Source organism: Parambassis ranga, chromosome 2, assembly GCF_900634625.1.
Source record: "Parambassis ranga chromosome 2, fParRan2.1, whole genome shotgun sequence".
NCBI lineage: Eukaryota > Metazoa > Chordata > Actinopteri > Ambassidae > Parambassis > Parambassis ranga.
The window spans coordinates 26191193-26206837 of NC_041023.1; the positions used below are offsets into that span (position 1 = coordinate 26191193).

A 15645-nucleotide genomic window follows, 5' to 3' on the forward strand; every position below is an offset into this window, starting at 1 on the left:
GATGTGACATGGGAGAGTTGCGTTAACGTACCACCATCCGTGAAGGATATTCCAAACATGCGGGATAAAACCCATCTCTGCACCTTTCCCTGTAAAATTGCCCGTAACACTTGAACTCCGCCCACTCAGTAGTATTTAAATCCACAATGTCACCCGGCTCTCGGCTTCAGACACTGGAGAACTTGATCTTGACCAACACTTTTGGATTCATGTGGAAAAAACTAAAAGTAATCCCAGACTGAGCTTTAGTTCAGAAGAAGGTAAGACGTTTTCTTACATTAAGAGCATATTTATTACTACTTTTAGGATGAAGCAGGTCATATTTGCATATTACATATTTTTTTGAACATATATGTGGGTGTTTTGTGCAGTTTTTTTATGAGCAACAGGTTAATTCACCATTATTTACATATATTATATTCTTTTTTTCCCCAAAGGTTTTTATCTGCACTGCCTGAATATCAGACACAACTTTTTTTTTTTAATTTTTGGTTCATTTTTCCTCCCACTGCCGGGACTTTAACTTCGCCCGTCCTCAGGTCGCCCCCTCCTTTCCAGAGAGAGGGTGTACAGTGCAGTTGGCCGGAGATGCGGTCCCTTTTCCCGCTTACTGTGTATTGCATCAGCCTGATTTCCCTCCAGCAGCTGCTGGCTCTGCCGGCTGAGGAGCGTCAGGACAGGAACAGGTAGGGCAAACTATTACTGCTGCTATTATCACTACTACTATTACTACGCTGCTTTTACTGTGGTTTGAAGCAGAAACGCTGCTTTCTGATTGGCTAACTGCACTCTTAAAACACATAAAGCACCTGGAGAGACAGGTTATTAAAAAACAGAATGTCCACTTTGCCTGCGTAGCACGGAGGTTAAACCACAATATATTTATATATTTATTATAAAATGTAAACTAACTCTAAAGTCATTAACTATTAAATCAGAGGTTGGACATCACTTTCTATCTAGTACAGCCCTTTACAATATTTATATTTGAAGCTAACCTTAGCATGTTCACCTTTAATTATCCTGTGTGTAATTTCTCAGTGGACTTTGGCATTGTTTTAACAGGCTAGCATAACACACTTTATTTAAATAGCCATGGCAGCTGCTGAATCACTCAGCCTGTGTAATAAGTGTAAGTGTGTAAATGTGAAAGTGCTCTGTTGTGTCGAGCAGCTAGTGGATAATGTTCACTGCGAGGTCAAAAGGCTGATGCAATAAGACACTTTGTGTCCCCTTAGATTGCTGTTTTGCCTTTAAATAAGTCATTATTAAAACTTCAAAGGACTCAGCCTAACCAAAGTCCATGTTATTTCTTCATATTTCTAAATGATGCAGTGCCTGTCATCTGCAAATTAACAGCCACATGTTGTGTGTTAGTTTAATTTTCTATTAAAAGCTGTCACTCACTCTGCTGCTATAAAAAATGGAGCAGCCTTTGAAGTAAGCGGCCATGATGTTACTGAAGTGTGTGAACTTCTGCATATCAGAGTCGATCCACTGTAAATCAGCTTATAATAGTCATCATATAGATGATGAGAAATGATAGAACATTTATTTATTAGTTCTTTCACTGTGTCTTCCTCCATGTCTGGTCCCAGCAGGTGTCGCCTGTCTAACTGCTTGCTTAGGTTTTCTTTGATCTTCACGTGATTATATTATATATTAAAAATGTTATTTTCCAGGTGAGTAAACCAGTTTGTCTTTATGAATAGAGCGGTCAGATAAACTGCATCATGGGCTATTGTAAAGGATCTTGTGAGGGAATGAATAGCACCTGTACGCTTCTGCTCTTTAAGTGTCATTTAATCACAAAGCATGCTTACAGTAACTGTAGCTCTGCCAGCGATGCAATATGTGTGTGAGTTGCACTGCAGTAGTCCACTTTGGAATTTGGACTAGTTAGTGTAAAGGATGCCCTCTTCTGGTGGTTTTTGGATTCACAACAGCTGGCTAGTGTCAGGACTGTAGACTCAGTGATGTGGGGGGCCTAGATAAGGGCGAGCACAGGACCCCTGAGGGCTGACTCCGGCACTTTAATTCAGTCCTGTCTGTTTGTAGGCTACTTTCCTTTTAAGCTGTGATTGTGAATACAAATGATGTCTGTTGAAGTTGTGATATATTAAACAGCTGCTGTTTGGAAGAGGTTGTGATACGAAAAGATAAATTATTCCCTGAAGAAATTCTTTAATATGATATGTAAGTGGTTTATGTAGTGATACGTAAACTGTAATGGTATTAAGTTGGAATTTGTATAGCAGGGGTTCAGTTTTAAAGGTCTCTGCCATTTTATTTGTTGTTATATGAAAAAGTCAGGAAGTTATTGATTGATTTATATTCTCTTATTCTTATTTTAGAAGGACGTCAGCCTATAATGCAATTTGTTATAGCTAAATAGTGAAGCAGGAAAGCAAATAGTAGAGAAGGCTTTTAGAGCAAACGCTAATCATCTAATACTGATACCACAGTAAAAAGATATAAGGGTGGAATTTTCCCTCAGGTGCACAAGCACATACGTTACCATCTCCTGCCTGTCGGGTGTTTTTAGTCGGTAAACACCTGCTGCTGCTGCTACCGAACCAAAAGGACAGGGAAGCTCTCAGCTCTGTTTGCACTACGCCTGCCCAGCACTGTAAATCCCCCATTAGTTCAACCTATTTGACATGAGAGCCCGAGTCCTCACTTTGGTTTTATATCTCCCATCTTGAGGAGCAGCAGACTTCTCAATTTAGAATGCTCTATTCCGCCTTAAATACTGTCCTTTCTGCCATTAACTAATAAATTACCTCTAATCTATATCCCAATCTGTCCCAGTCATGTGTGAACAGATATGACTTACACTCGAAGTCTACATTACCATGCCAACAGTGGATGTATAATTGGTCCATGCCACCAAAAAGATGCAATTTTACAAAAAAAAAGCTCATAAATCGTGAGTAATTTTAGAGGTCATTTTCAGTTTTGTGATCACTCATGCTGTTGTGCCAGAGCTTTGAGTGACTGCTTGGTAAGGCTCAGCTAACAAAAATATGCTTTTTTGTTTTGTTTTGTTTTTTTTTGTTTTTTAAGGAAACATCATGGTTTTGGTTAAAATGCACCCTTTCCAAATGTTAACCACCAGGGTAGTGATTCCTGCTGGGACATTAGTACATTTGATGGTGTGGACTATGTAGCTGTTACACATTTTTCCATGAAAATGAGGTGCAGACAAAAGTTGCCAACACAGCAGTTAGAGCAGGATCCCTCAGTGTCTTCCCACCATAATCACATGGAGAGCCGCACCAAAACAAAACATAACAGATCAAATACAGCATCATGGCACATCGTCAAAAAATTTGGATACCTCTTTGTGACATGGGATTTTCATATTTAATCATAAATAAATATCATTTGAAAAATCTCATGACTTAAATGATGTATTAGCATGTGTTAACTGTAATGACTCCTGTTGGATGTTGGGTTTGTCTGAGCTGGAATGTCTGTCATGCCTTCCCTGTTCTGTGTTTATGTCCATGCTGTTTCTATGTGTCTTGATAAGGACATGACAAAACACCACAGACGCTGTAACAATGTCTAACGAGTCCTTTCCAAACAAGGAGAAATTGCATGTTCTCTGGTTCTCTGGATTCATTGTCCTTCATTGTCCTTTTTACATAACATCTTGAGGTTTTTTTCCGTAAAGGAAAATAGCTGGGGTCTGCAGCCAAGCAAGTTAAATATGGCTTTAGCAGTGAAGTGGCTTTACAATACAGATTCCAGAAGTGGGAAGTGGCTCAATGCTTTGAGGCAGAGGACATGTAAGTCTGGTTTGCGGTCATGCTATTGTTACATAGACCCACTTGGCCCCAGCTGCATCGACCAGGGCACGATGACATGACACATCAGTTTGTTCATTTTCAGGGCCAAATTAAGTCATTGTTGGATAAATCATTAACTCACTGAAGGATCTGAACAGAGTGGGATGCGGACATCCAACATTAAAAACAATATTTACCTGATAAACAGACGTGATCACACCCAGGGTGCCTTTCTGTATATAGATCTCTATTCTGACATGTTTACATCTCATAAAGGAATAACACAGGACAGCACTTCCACTGTAGCGTGTAAACATTCTCAGAAAACAACTTCCACTCCACAACCAGGATCACTTCTGCTGGTAATCTGTGAGTGGCATAGTCGCATACCTCTCCTTTACTGAGTTTTATACTAGGATTGTGGTTTGAACTCTACCAAAATATAGATACAGTACAAACATACGCCTTCATGGTGGCGAATCTGAATAAAACACAAGCTGAAGTTGAGCAGGGAAAAAACCTGCGACTAAGCAGGCAGAGAATTCCACTGTGGATTAATCTCTAAGACCTTAATTCCTGCCTTCACATCCTTAAAGAGCAGCTATCAGCTCCACACAGAAATTCACATCGTCGTAGACGCATGAGGTTACATGTATATACTCTATATAAGAGGAACAGCTTATAGCAGGACTGTTGATCAAAAGGCATTAGCCAAGAGTGGCTTCTGAGGGGAAAAGGAAACATGCTCTTGCAAGATGCTGTGATTGCGAGTGTTGTCTCCCCACATCATAATTACATGGTTTTGGAGCAGATGTATAGTCTTCAACTTGGCATCCTATATACGGTATCTGTATAATTCACTGGCTGTAGTTGTTAGCTCAATGACCAGAATTGCACATCCCACTGAGAAGGTTATGAAAGCAAAACTGTTCCTTAACACGTAAAAGCAAGTGTTTTGTGCAAAATAAATCACATTCCGTTTTTATTTTTGTCCTGCTTTTTTCTAACAACAATCTCCCTACTGTTACCTAGTAGGAGATTAGAGATGAATGTGCCATATTTGCTGCTGATTAGGGCTGCCCTTGGTAAGCTGCAGAATCTCTAGTAATCACCACCATGGTGCTGGGTAGTGTATCATTCCACGTACCGGTAACTATGTGACGTAAGAATTGGTGGAAATTTTCCCCTAAGGTCTGTTTTTCAGTACATTGCGAAGACGATTGCTTTGCTTTTGTCTGTGACAGATTGCTTTTCACCCTTTAGCCCTGTCACATAGATGTAAACCTTGCCTTCTGCAGGCCTAGCATTGAATCCAGGATGGACCTTTCTTTTTGTTCATCTTCTGAAGGGTTTAGTTTGGATTTAAGGGATAGTCTTACCTTCTGAAAAGTTAGTTTTTGGGTTTAGCGTTAGCTTAAGGTTTGGGTTTCGACTGGGCTTTTACAATTGAGGGATTGGGTTTGGATTTAGATTTAGCTTTCTTTCTGAGGTTTAGGCTTATCTTAGCCCCTAAGAGATTATGTGTGGGTCAGGGTTAGCGCTAGTTCAAGTGTCAGTGAGTGAAGACATGGTATTGCAGCTGAAATTACAGTACAGTACCTTTCTATGTCCTAAAACCAGCAAAGGAGTTCACTGCAGGGTTAATACAGAAGAAAACCAAACAAGGTATTGCAAAGAGATTGTCTTCCCCTTATTGAACTGTAAAATCCTCAAAAATCATTTTCTGTCAAATGGAATCAGTGATTAAAGCCCTAACGCTAACATCCTGAAAGTTGTGAAAAACTGAACAATTTAAGATGAAGCAGCTCAGATGTCTTTGATCGTCTGCCAATCACAGAGATCAGTGTCAGCATTAAGTCATGGGATTAGGTTTCTCAGTGCCAAATTATTTTGTCTTTGGAGATCATTTGAAAGACATTCTTTTAAAGCATTATGTAGTCAAAAGTGTTTTAGATGAAGATTTAGCTGCCTTTGGGCAGACCTACAGTGATGGTGAGGGTTGGAACTGCTTAGAGTTGTAAATACTCTATCATTGATATGTGGTTTGTTAGTTTGTCATTTAATGTGTTACGTTCTTAATGCTATATACACCATTCCAGTACAGTAATAATAGGCGCCATTTCCTCATTTATTTATAGGTTAGCAGGTGTGCTTTCATCCAGCCTTGAGTATAAAGTGTCTCCACTTTTGAAAGGATGAGTGTCTTTCACCCTAACTTCCTGGACAAAAGGAGGGTCAGGGAGGAGTCATCAACACCACAGATTACAGTTCTGTCTTGTGTATGTAGTCAGTTTAGGAATCACATAAATTACCACTGGCCTTAAAACAGTGAAAAAGCTGCAAACCAGGTGGGTGTAACTTGGTGATGTGGCACCTTTGGACACTAAGCCGGTCCTGAAAATAGTGCTCACTTCTTTCTGCAGCCTGGCATTACGCAACTATTTATTCAGCCACTGCCAGTGTGGAACAACAGGTCCTTTGTAGACTACCAAACCGGCCAGCAGTAGGCCAGCAGCTGGATTGGTAAAAGGAGAGGAATCCCAACCCTCCCACGGGACTGCTGTCTACTGTGATATCTCATATCTCAACCACTAGAGTGAAGTCAGCATTTCACAAGTGGAACAGACTTTTTATAACTGCATCCACTGTGGGTTCTGCCTGTCAGAGGATGGTGAATCAGTGCCAAACTTAATACCCTGGGCAAATTTTTTCCTTCCTTTGACTGAGAAGAGCAAACATGGCAGCTGTGCCATGATGCTGTATTTAACTGTCTTCACAAAAGCAGTAGTCAATATTAACACCTTTATTTTTTTATCCTCTGGCCACTAGGTGTAACATTTTCCTGTATACTTCTCACTGAAGGGTTAACAGTCAGACTCGAGACAAACAGCAGCCGCAGCAGCACAGTCAAGTTGTGAAAAGTCTTTTTCAAACAATGAACAGATGGTGGGACAGTCAGCTCTGTTTGCTGAACGGTCTGTAACCACTGGTCCACTGCACTGCAGACCATGTCCACCTTAAGAGATCATTTAGTCTGGGACACCTGCCCCTAATAAATGGGCTGATCACATGAAACCAAAACAATCTGCATGACTAGATCTAGTCAGAAAACATGTCGTTTTGTTCTCTTTCATTTTGAGTGTGTCTTAGCTGAGATTTTATTGGCATAGCTCCCCATCTTCAGTCTCCCATAGCTACACCTCTAATCCAGCTGGCCTTTAAAAAACAAAGCAGATGTAGATGGTGTAACATAATAAGTGAAGCACATTGAGACACATGATGTTTGAGGCAACATGTTAAAAGCTATTAACTTTTATGTGGTGAAATAAGAGCTGAGTATTTTGACTGTACAGAGCCACACTGTGCTCTGACAGCAGGCAAAACTGATTTGTTTATTAAACTGCAGCTAATCACATTTCTGCAAACTTACCTTACCAATGCCCTTACAACATTGGCTGTTATGGTAACAATGCTGGCTCATGCATGACAAAGAGTCAGTTTCCTATTACAGACAGAGGGAAAGTCTTTTTGCATTTGCCTTTTCAGCCATGCTAGCTAGGAATATGTTGTTGGTTCACCACATTTTTAATATGTCAACAATTATTGATTGGATTGCCAGACTTCCAGGACTTTAGGACTTAGTTAAACAACTTCTGTGTTTAGTTAATCATGAGTATGGTTGCAGACTATAGACTGTAAATAATAGTGGGTGAAAGCTCAGTGGGGGAGCCTCTGGCCTTCTCTGTCTTTGCAATGTCTAAACACAGTAAAACTAAATATGGGCAAAGGGGTGGTGCAAGAGTAAAGCTGAGAGAATGATAATCCTCAACTGATTTTTTTTCTCCTCAGGTTGGATCGCCTCACCAATCTCATTGGACAGAGAGAGGATACCTCCCTCACCTCAGGAAGCCATACTAACACAGCCATCCCATCTTCTGCCCCAAGCCACTCCCCAAAATGGTCGCTGGGTTTCCTGAGACACCCACCCGAGTCAGGAAGGAGAACAGCCCTCGCTGGCCTGGCCTGGGCACGCCCCAGTGAAGCTTTGCAGATTCAGCGGAGAGTGCTGAGAGCTCGTCGCCATGCACATTCAGGATCACGAGGGGGTCACCACCCTCACCATGCCCAGCTGATGAGAGTCGGCTGTGTTCTCGGAACCTGCCAAGTGCAGAACCTCAGTCACCGGCTTTATCAACTCATTGGCCAGAGCGGCAGAGAAGACTCATCCCCTATTAACCCCAAGAGCCCCCATAGTTATGGATAAGTCAGCTGGCACCTGCAAACCCCCACACAGCAAGTCCGTCTGTATCTCTGCTTATTTATCTCTCATATTCCTAATAGGCTTTTTATTAGAGTTAGATGTAGTCCATAACTTCAAGTAACACTCATCTTAAATGACTGTTTCCATTTTGTGCTTGAGTGATGGATTTCAAGATTCAAATTCAATATCATAGCTGACTGAATCTCCCACCATCCTGAGAAGGTTTGCCTTAGGAAGATCTTTTCAGTCCTCCCTCCCTGAACGCTCAAAAGAATCCCTGAGGGCTCTGGCTGACATTTTAATCCTTTTAATGTAAGAATGAAGGCTTGTCTTCAACACTATCCAGTGGCCTGGTCCTGTCTGCCTCCTGACCTCCCCAGCGGTGGTTTATCCCGCGGCTCATTGATCAAACTCTTAAGCTCCTGATGTGGATTTGGAGCTGCACCCTGAGCTGGAGCCCTGTCAAAACCAATGTATCCCCAAAGACCTTGTTAATGAACCCTTTTACCTCATCTTTGTGCCTCCCTTTTTTGTCGACTTTAGGCTCATATACAGGTTTAATATGAACATGGACATCCCGGGAGTAACCTATGAGCTTTCTGTTGAACTGGGAATCGTCACTCAGCAGGACTTTATGTTTCATGACCACTGCATATATTAGAAACCAGCCACAGCACAACAGATTTTTAGAGTCAGGACATAAAGTTCAGAGAAGAAAAGTGTTGTCATTCATGCTTTGGCAGGAAAGCAAACAGAAACTGAGCCCCTTAAGGATCAGTTTCACTTTTGTCAGTTTCAGTGGCTGCTTGGCTGACACAGTAGGTGGCAAAGTGAACCTTTGAGCTGTGGATCAGTGCTCTGTCTCTGCACCACTGCTGACTTTTTCCCTGTCGGAGGCCAATTCTGAAATATTTGCCTTTTCACATGATTCATACGTTCCCCCTGCAAGTAAGGACTTTGAGCTGACAGCAGTTTAATAAACCTGACCTAATCACTTCAGTCATATGTACCGCCACAGCAGGAAAGGATGGGTAGGGGGTGGACTGAGCTTCCCACTGTCTGCAGCACATAAATAAAAAGAGCAGGACCTGCTGATTGCACATATATGCACACATGCAGGGTCGAAGGTTGTAATGAGAGCTCTAATTCTGGAGAGACATGTTACTGTTGAATTTTGAGATGCATATGCAGCCTTTTGAAGAATGCAGATTCTCATAGTCCTATAGTCCTACCTGACTCCACAGAACTTTCAGCAATGTCTGCAGAGTAGGCATCATAACTGAGCAGCTATGGTGCAGGGGTTTTCTAACTAAACTATGACAAAGACTGCTGGAAAGTGAAGAAACAATGATCTAAATTAGTTACTCATGTTTATCACATCTGGTTGCTATTGATTTAGTGTGGAAAAGTCTTTTTTTAGGTGGCCTGAAGCTGTTGCTTACATTTCCCATAGACAATCCTCAACAACTCCTTCTGCTGGTACGCTTGCTGTTCACATGTAGAACATTTAATTTGTTTAAATTAACTCAAGAGTCGACGCACTAAAAGCTCTACTGCTACATTTGCCGTTTGTAATGAGAGACCACAGCAACCAAAATGTTAGGTGTAACAGTGCCCATTTTCAAATATGTAGACAAAATCGCTCCCTTTCACTCTATTTATGTCCGTCTCTGAAATGGTGGGCGGACGATGGACTGAGAATAACTGAGGTCAAGCTTTCCTCATAACCTCAAACCGTAAACTTTTCACACACAAGAAAATCTATAAAACGCCACATTCTTGGTGAGAAACATAGTTATTTTACCCATTATTTGCCTACTTCTAAACATGTATTCACAGCCTTTGCTATAGGGTAGAGTGCTAGTTAGGAATTTAGGCCACTCAGATTGTTATTGTATTTTGCATTTAATTTCACATCATGAAATTTTTCAATGAGAGCATTAGCTAAAACTCACCCAAAAACCTGGCAATACTTGACAAATAGAGTGACTTTGCATTTTGGGATCTACATCATATATGTTCTTGTATTCTTAGTTTGTCTTTCTGTGCCTTTTTTCTGCTCTGTCTGTAATCATGGGGTCACAGGATAATAATAATAATCAGTGGTTCCTTGGTCTTAAGTCTAATCTGTTTAAAGGCTTGCTGGGGTGAAACATGCCATTCTCTCTGCTGTAATGGAGCTAATCAATGTCTCATGACGGATCATTAAAAGGCTTTTCAAACGCTAAAAAAACCCCTCTCTCTACTTTTTAAAAAATTCACTCACACATGCTGCATGTGCGCATATGTGTTTGTGCTGCTAGCCTATCAGGACACGTATCACGTGTGTTTGATCTGGCCCCATTGTGCCCCCCCCCCTTTTTTGGGTTTTGTGACGTCAGACGTTGCGTCATTTGGAGTTGTGTGTAAGCAAACTGTGCACGACCGCTAATACCTCCCCATGGAAAACATCCAGAGCCTCTTTGTCGCACGCAGTTTGAGAAGTGTTTCTGTTAGTTGTGTGAGATACAGGTAGCTTTCAGTAGGTTTGTTTTTCTGTTTGAGAGTCACACAAGGCCTTTTAGGTTCACAGGAAAGCACTTTAATCTGTGTGTGTTTGTGTGTGTGTCTGTGTGTGTGTACAGTTTCTCACAATTTGAATTTGGTGATGAACTTGTGATGTGGTTCCTCTTGTACATGTTGCTTTTGAGATGTTTAAAGATGGCGGCAGTCTGAACGCCATGTGCACCTGTGAAAATATATATATATATATATATATATATATATATATATATATATATATATATATATATATATATGTGTATATATATATATATATATATATATATATATATATATTCATACATTATATATGTAGTATTTAAATAAAGTATGTATTTAAGTTATCTTTGTATATTAATATGTGTATGTCACCAAAGATTATTTATCTCATGTTTCCCACTGCTCCTGAAACTAGTAGGAAAGAAAGTCTTAACTGTAGTTAAATGTTACTGTTTGACCATGTTCTTCTCTGTAAAATAAAGAACTGTACTGTAGAGTGATGGAGTAGAGTGTGATTTAAATGAGTATGCGTGTGTGTGTGCGTTCCTTAAGGACATAAAGATATTTACTGGGCTCAAAATACCCGAAGAGATACCAAATAACAATAAAAAATAATTCCCATCATTTTCTCTCCTGTATGTTATTCTGACCTTGACACAAGTAAAGTCAGTCATCACATGACAAAAGTCTAATGGGGACACTGAAGGAAAATCAGGACATGGTGTGATAGCAGCCACGTCAGAGTTAAAAGTCACATGACTGGACAAGAGCTAATGATTGACAGGGGTGTTCATTCATGTAAAGTCTGGTAGATGGGAGGAGAGAGGAAGGGGGAGCTGGATTTTTAGAATGTTTATCCTTACAGCAAATGTAAATTTGAACACATTTGTGAGTAGCTGTGAAAACATCGTCACATAATGTGATCTGCAGGGACTGCACTTTCACTGGAAATGGTGATGTTAATAATAACAATAATAATAAGTGATGTCAGAGTCATATTAGGAATCTGTTGGATTCTGTTTTTTAATTTGTAATGGTAATTCAAACATAAACACATGTGTAGTGCCAAACATATTTATTGACTGTTGAACCTAAAGGTAGGGTAGGAGATTTTGAAAACTCAGTGAGAGTCAACCAGATTTAGAAAGTAAACACACGCCCCTTTCTCTCGGAGCTCACCCCGAAGCCACGCCTGCCAATCACATGGACGCGCATTACCTGAAGACGAGCTGCGGTCTGTGACTTCGGCCATCATGCACGTACCTCTCTGGTGCTCGCAGAGCAGGAAGAGAGTGACAACCAGCCAATACTCCTCAAAGGGTCCACCCAGACAATTGGCTGATGTTTTTCACATTTTATAGCTTCCACAGATGATTAATATTCTTTGTTTTAATGTGAAACTGCTGAACTAATTGGTTGCTATCGGATTGTAAAGAGAAGTTACACTAATTTAACAAAAAGTGCATCAGAATGAAATCTCCTACCCTACCTTTAAGATGGTAATAAGTCAATGTAGCATATAGGCTGCCTTCAGTCAGTACTAGTATCCATGCATCCAGTGTTCCTTTCTACTATGAAAATCATTAAACAACCAACCTGTATGATGATCATCATACCACCAAATCTGAGCATCATCACTGGGTGGATGTTGTCTGTGGTGTTTGAGGAAGTGGAACATACTCAAAATAAAAGTGGAAAATCACATACACATACAGGCTGATCCAACTTGAGTGGAAATTCCTCAACACAAGTCAAAACGAGGCTCAGTAGTGTGTGTGGCCTCCACGTGCCTGTATGCCCTCCCAACAACACCTTGGCATGCTCCTGATGAGGCGGCAGATGTTCTCCTGAGGGATCTCCTCCCAGGCCTGGATTAAAGCATCAGTCAGCTCCTGGACAGTCTGTGGTGCATCGTGGCGTTGATGGATGGAACGAGACATGATGTCCCAGATGTGCTGGATTGGATTCAAATCTGGGGAACGGGCAGGCCAGTATATAGCATCAATGCCTTCATCATGCAGGAACTGCATGCGCCAATGGTGAATCTGACAATCTTGGTGTTCTCTGTCAAATGCCAATCGCCCTGCAGGGGCAGTTTGAGCAGAAACATGCATATAAGTGTCCTGCTGGAGGTCATGTTACAGGGCTCTGGCAGTGTTCCTCCTGCTCCTCCTTGCACAAAGGAGGAGCTAGCGGTCCTGCTGCTGGGTTGTTGCCCTTCTACGGCCCCCTCCACTTCTCCTGGTGTACTGGCCTGTCTCCTGGTATCTCCTCCATGCTCTGGACACTGTGCTGACAGACACAGCAAACCTTCTTGCCACAGCTCTCATTGATGTGCCGTCCTGGATGAGCTGCACTACCTGAGCACCTTGTGTGGGTTGTAGACACCGCCTCATGCTACCTCTAGTGGTGGGAGCACTGACAAAATGCAGAAGTGATCAAACATCAGGCAGAAAGGATGAGAACAGAGAAATGGTCTGTAGTCAGCACCTGCAGAACCTGACTTTTTTTTGATCAGTTTATATATTTGTATTTGCTTCTTTGTCATAGGGAGATCCAAAGGTTAAGTCCCACTTGAGACAAAGTAGCATAATATAAAGAACAGCACAGCCTCTGACAGCTTCTAGGTGGATTTTTAGAAATACAAATTCCTTCTCTATTTTTGTATTCTGTTCTGTTATCACTTTACTCCAGCATTGTATCATGCATGAACATGAACACCAGAGTTCACCAGCACAAGTTACAATATGTCATGTCGTCAGCCACACACAATGAGATCAAAGAATCTGTGTCAGTTTCAGCAGAACAAAAAGTAAAAGTGTGAAAAGCACATTGTCCACACGAAACCTTGGGCAGGTCAGGTGACTGCAGATAGCTGACTTATTGCAGTGATTTGTAAGTCAATGGAAAGCCGGATCTGCTTGACTAATGGAAAAAAAAGAAGAGAGTGAGAAATACATGGCAACCTTTCACACATGGTAGACCTGCACAGACCAAACTGCACTAACATTTTCCACAGTGTGGAATGCAGCGCTGCAGCCACATGATGTGTGTGACAGTAACTTTACAGAGGGGGGGAGAAGAGGAGGGAGAAGGGAGCAGGACCATTAGCAATTACCTGACCAAGGCTGTTGGGAAGACTATGGGAGACGATTCAAATGCACTTGGCAACTCATCTTTGTCTCGATTACTTTAGAAACAAAAGTTGGGGTGGCTGTGGCTTGAGTGGTAAAAGCGCTTATTCACTAACTGCAAAGTTGCCAGTTTGATCCCACCCTGTCTGCAGCTGTCAGCTGAGGTGTCCCTGGCCAAGACACTTAACCCTAAGTTGCTCACAAGTGCTGTGAGTACCTTTATATAACTTTTAACCTCATCAGCTGATTGTGTGTAGTTGTTGTGTGTGCTGCCCCCATGTGTCAATATGCATAACGTGACCCACTCAGTTATTCACTCAACAGTAAGTGACTCTTCAGAGTAGCTAATATGCTAGCTAACCATGCTAACTGGCTCTTATTTTGTGCTGTGGGACAGCTTTTCATATTTATTTAGTGGCTTTGGAAGAGACAATGTTTTTATCATATTTTTCCAAAAAAACAGCCATGATTACTCATTACTCGTTTTGTCAAGCAGTGATGGAAAGAATGACAACCCCACACACTTTACCAGATGGTGACAAAGTATTTGTTAATGTCCATCCATGTGAGTGGGTAAACAGACAGAAGGCAGACACAGTCCACTGCTTGTGCGCTTGTCTGTGGAGGCCTCTGGATCCACGCTAAACCACATCCCCTGCCATAACATGTACACACTGAGGAATCAACCTGGATATGACAATCACACTGATATACTCTAACACACATACCTGAGATTAGAAGCCTAGTATGTACATACACAGAGAAAGAATGTGTATGGTGCTCATTCCAACCATGTCAGTCTGATGACATCATCACAATAGTCAGACATTCATCACGTGACCTCCACAGTCTCAGTGACTGACTGTAAAGTCGGCAGGAAGCCTACTGGGGAGCGATCCAGCTGTGGAAACCTGCAGCTATATAGCTGTGGTTTGATACACTGTCCGTACCAAATATCTCAGTCTTGCTTGTTTTTAGTGTACAGAACAGGGTGCACGGCAGTTATCTGTCAGCTGACAGCAGTTTAGGCTGGAACACCAAGATAGCTGAAGAACAAAAGATTGGTTTCAAGGTTTTCAGCCTTTCACATGATACAACCTCACACAGTGAAGCAGCAGATAGGGGTGACCCTTAACATACTGTGGGACACAAACTATCCCTATAATTTTAGCCGGATGCACAGCTTGCTAGCAGGCCAGGCAGGACACTGTGCAGGGCCCCAGGTCAGTCAGGGGACAAACTTTAAACTACAGCAGTGGTAATGTACAGTGTTTGCAATACTAGTAGGAGACCTCCCTATATTTATGAAGCTTTTTTACATTTTGAAAATATTACAAATTAAATTAGAAAATATATATTTTGCACATATATGCAGAGCTGCACAGGATTCCAAAGTTTTAAGAAATTGACCCATTGTGGCATTTCCTTGTGTCTATTTGTTGTCTTTATGCTAAGCTATGCTAATAGACTGCTGGCTATATTGTCAGATTTTTTTTGGTCCATAACAGTTTTTTTGTCTATATTTACACAGTTTTGTGTAATAGAGTTTATATTGTATGAACATGAATTCCTCAATATAGTCATATTTATTTTGATCAACTATCAAGAGGCTTTTTGTCTTTTGGCCCAGTTACAGCCAGCCTCTGCTTTCAGAAGTCACGTTCTGCAGTTATCTGGGGTCAGGAGCAATAAGACCATGAGTCAGTGGTTTGAGTAACAACCTGTTAGCGTACGTCGCTGAAGAGGTAGGGCAGGGATTTGAAAATGAATGAAGCTAGCGTCCTTGGTAAACCGCAGTACAATTACACAGATCCATGCGAAGCCTCACACACCTACAGGGAAGGTCACATTCCAAAAGGCACCCATGAATGACAGCAGGGGTGTTCAGGGATACCAACCACACAAGGATTCCTGC

General features: G+C 41.5%; 1 protein-coding gene across 2 annotated transcripts; it reads left to right on the forward strand.

The window, feature by feature from the left end:
* The first annotated feature begins 109 nt into the window (after nt 1–109).
* Nucleotides 110–10831, forward strand: adm2a (adrenomedullin 2a). Of its 2 annotated transcripts, none has more exons than XM_028399418.1 (3): nt 110–260; nt 438–686; nt 7644–10830. In XM_028399418.1, exons 2-3 carry the CDS (start codon nt 589–591, stop codon nt 8056–8058), a joined length of 513 nt encoding a protein of 170 aa, XP_028255219.1. In that variant the 5' UTR covers nt 110–260; nt 438–588; the 3' UTR covers nt 8059–10830. The 2 variants fall into 2 exon arrangements, with proteins under 2 accessions (XP_028255219.1, XP_028255220.1); XM_028399419.1 differs by having other exon boundaries at nt 158–260; nt 540–686; nt 7644–10831.
* Nucleotides 10832–15645: the final 4814 nt, after the last annotated feature.

Bases quoted from the DNA above. Each gene is read 5' to 3' on its own strand.
- adm2a (XM_028399418.1), top strand. From the start codon at position 589: ATGCGGTCCCTTTTCCCGCTTACTGTGTATTGCATCAGCCTGATTTCC. The intron at 687-7,643 runs GTAGGGCAAACT...TTTTCTCCTCAG, and splicing joins GAGCGTCAGGACAGGAACAG to GTTGGATCGCCTCACCAATC.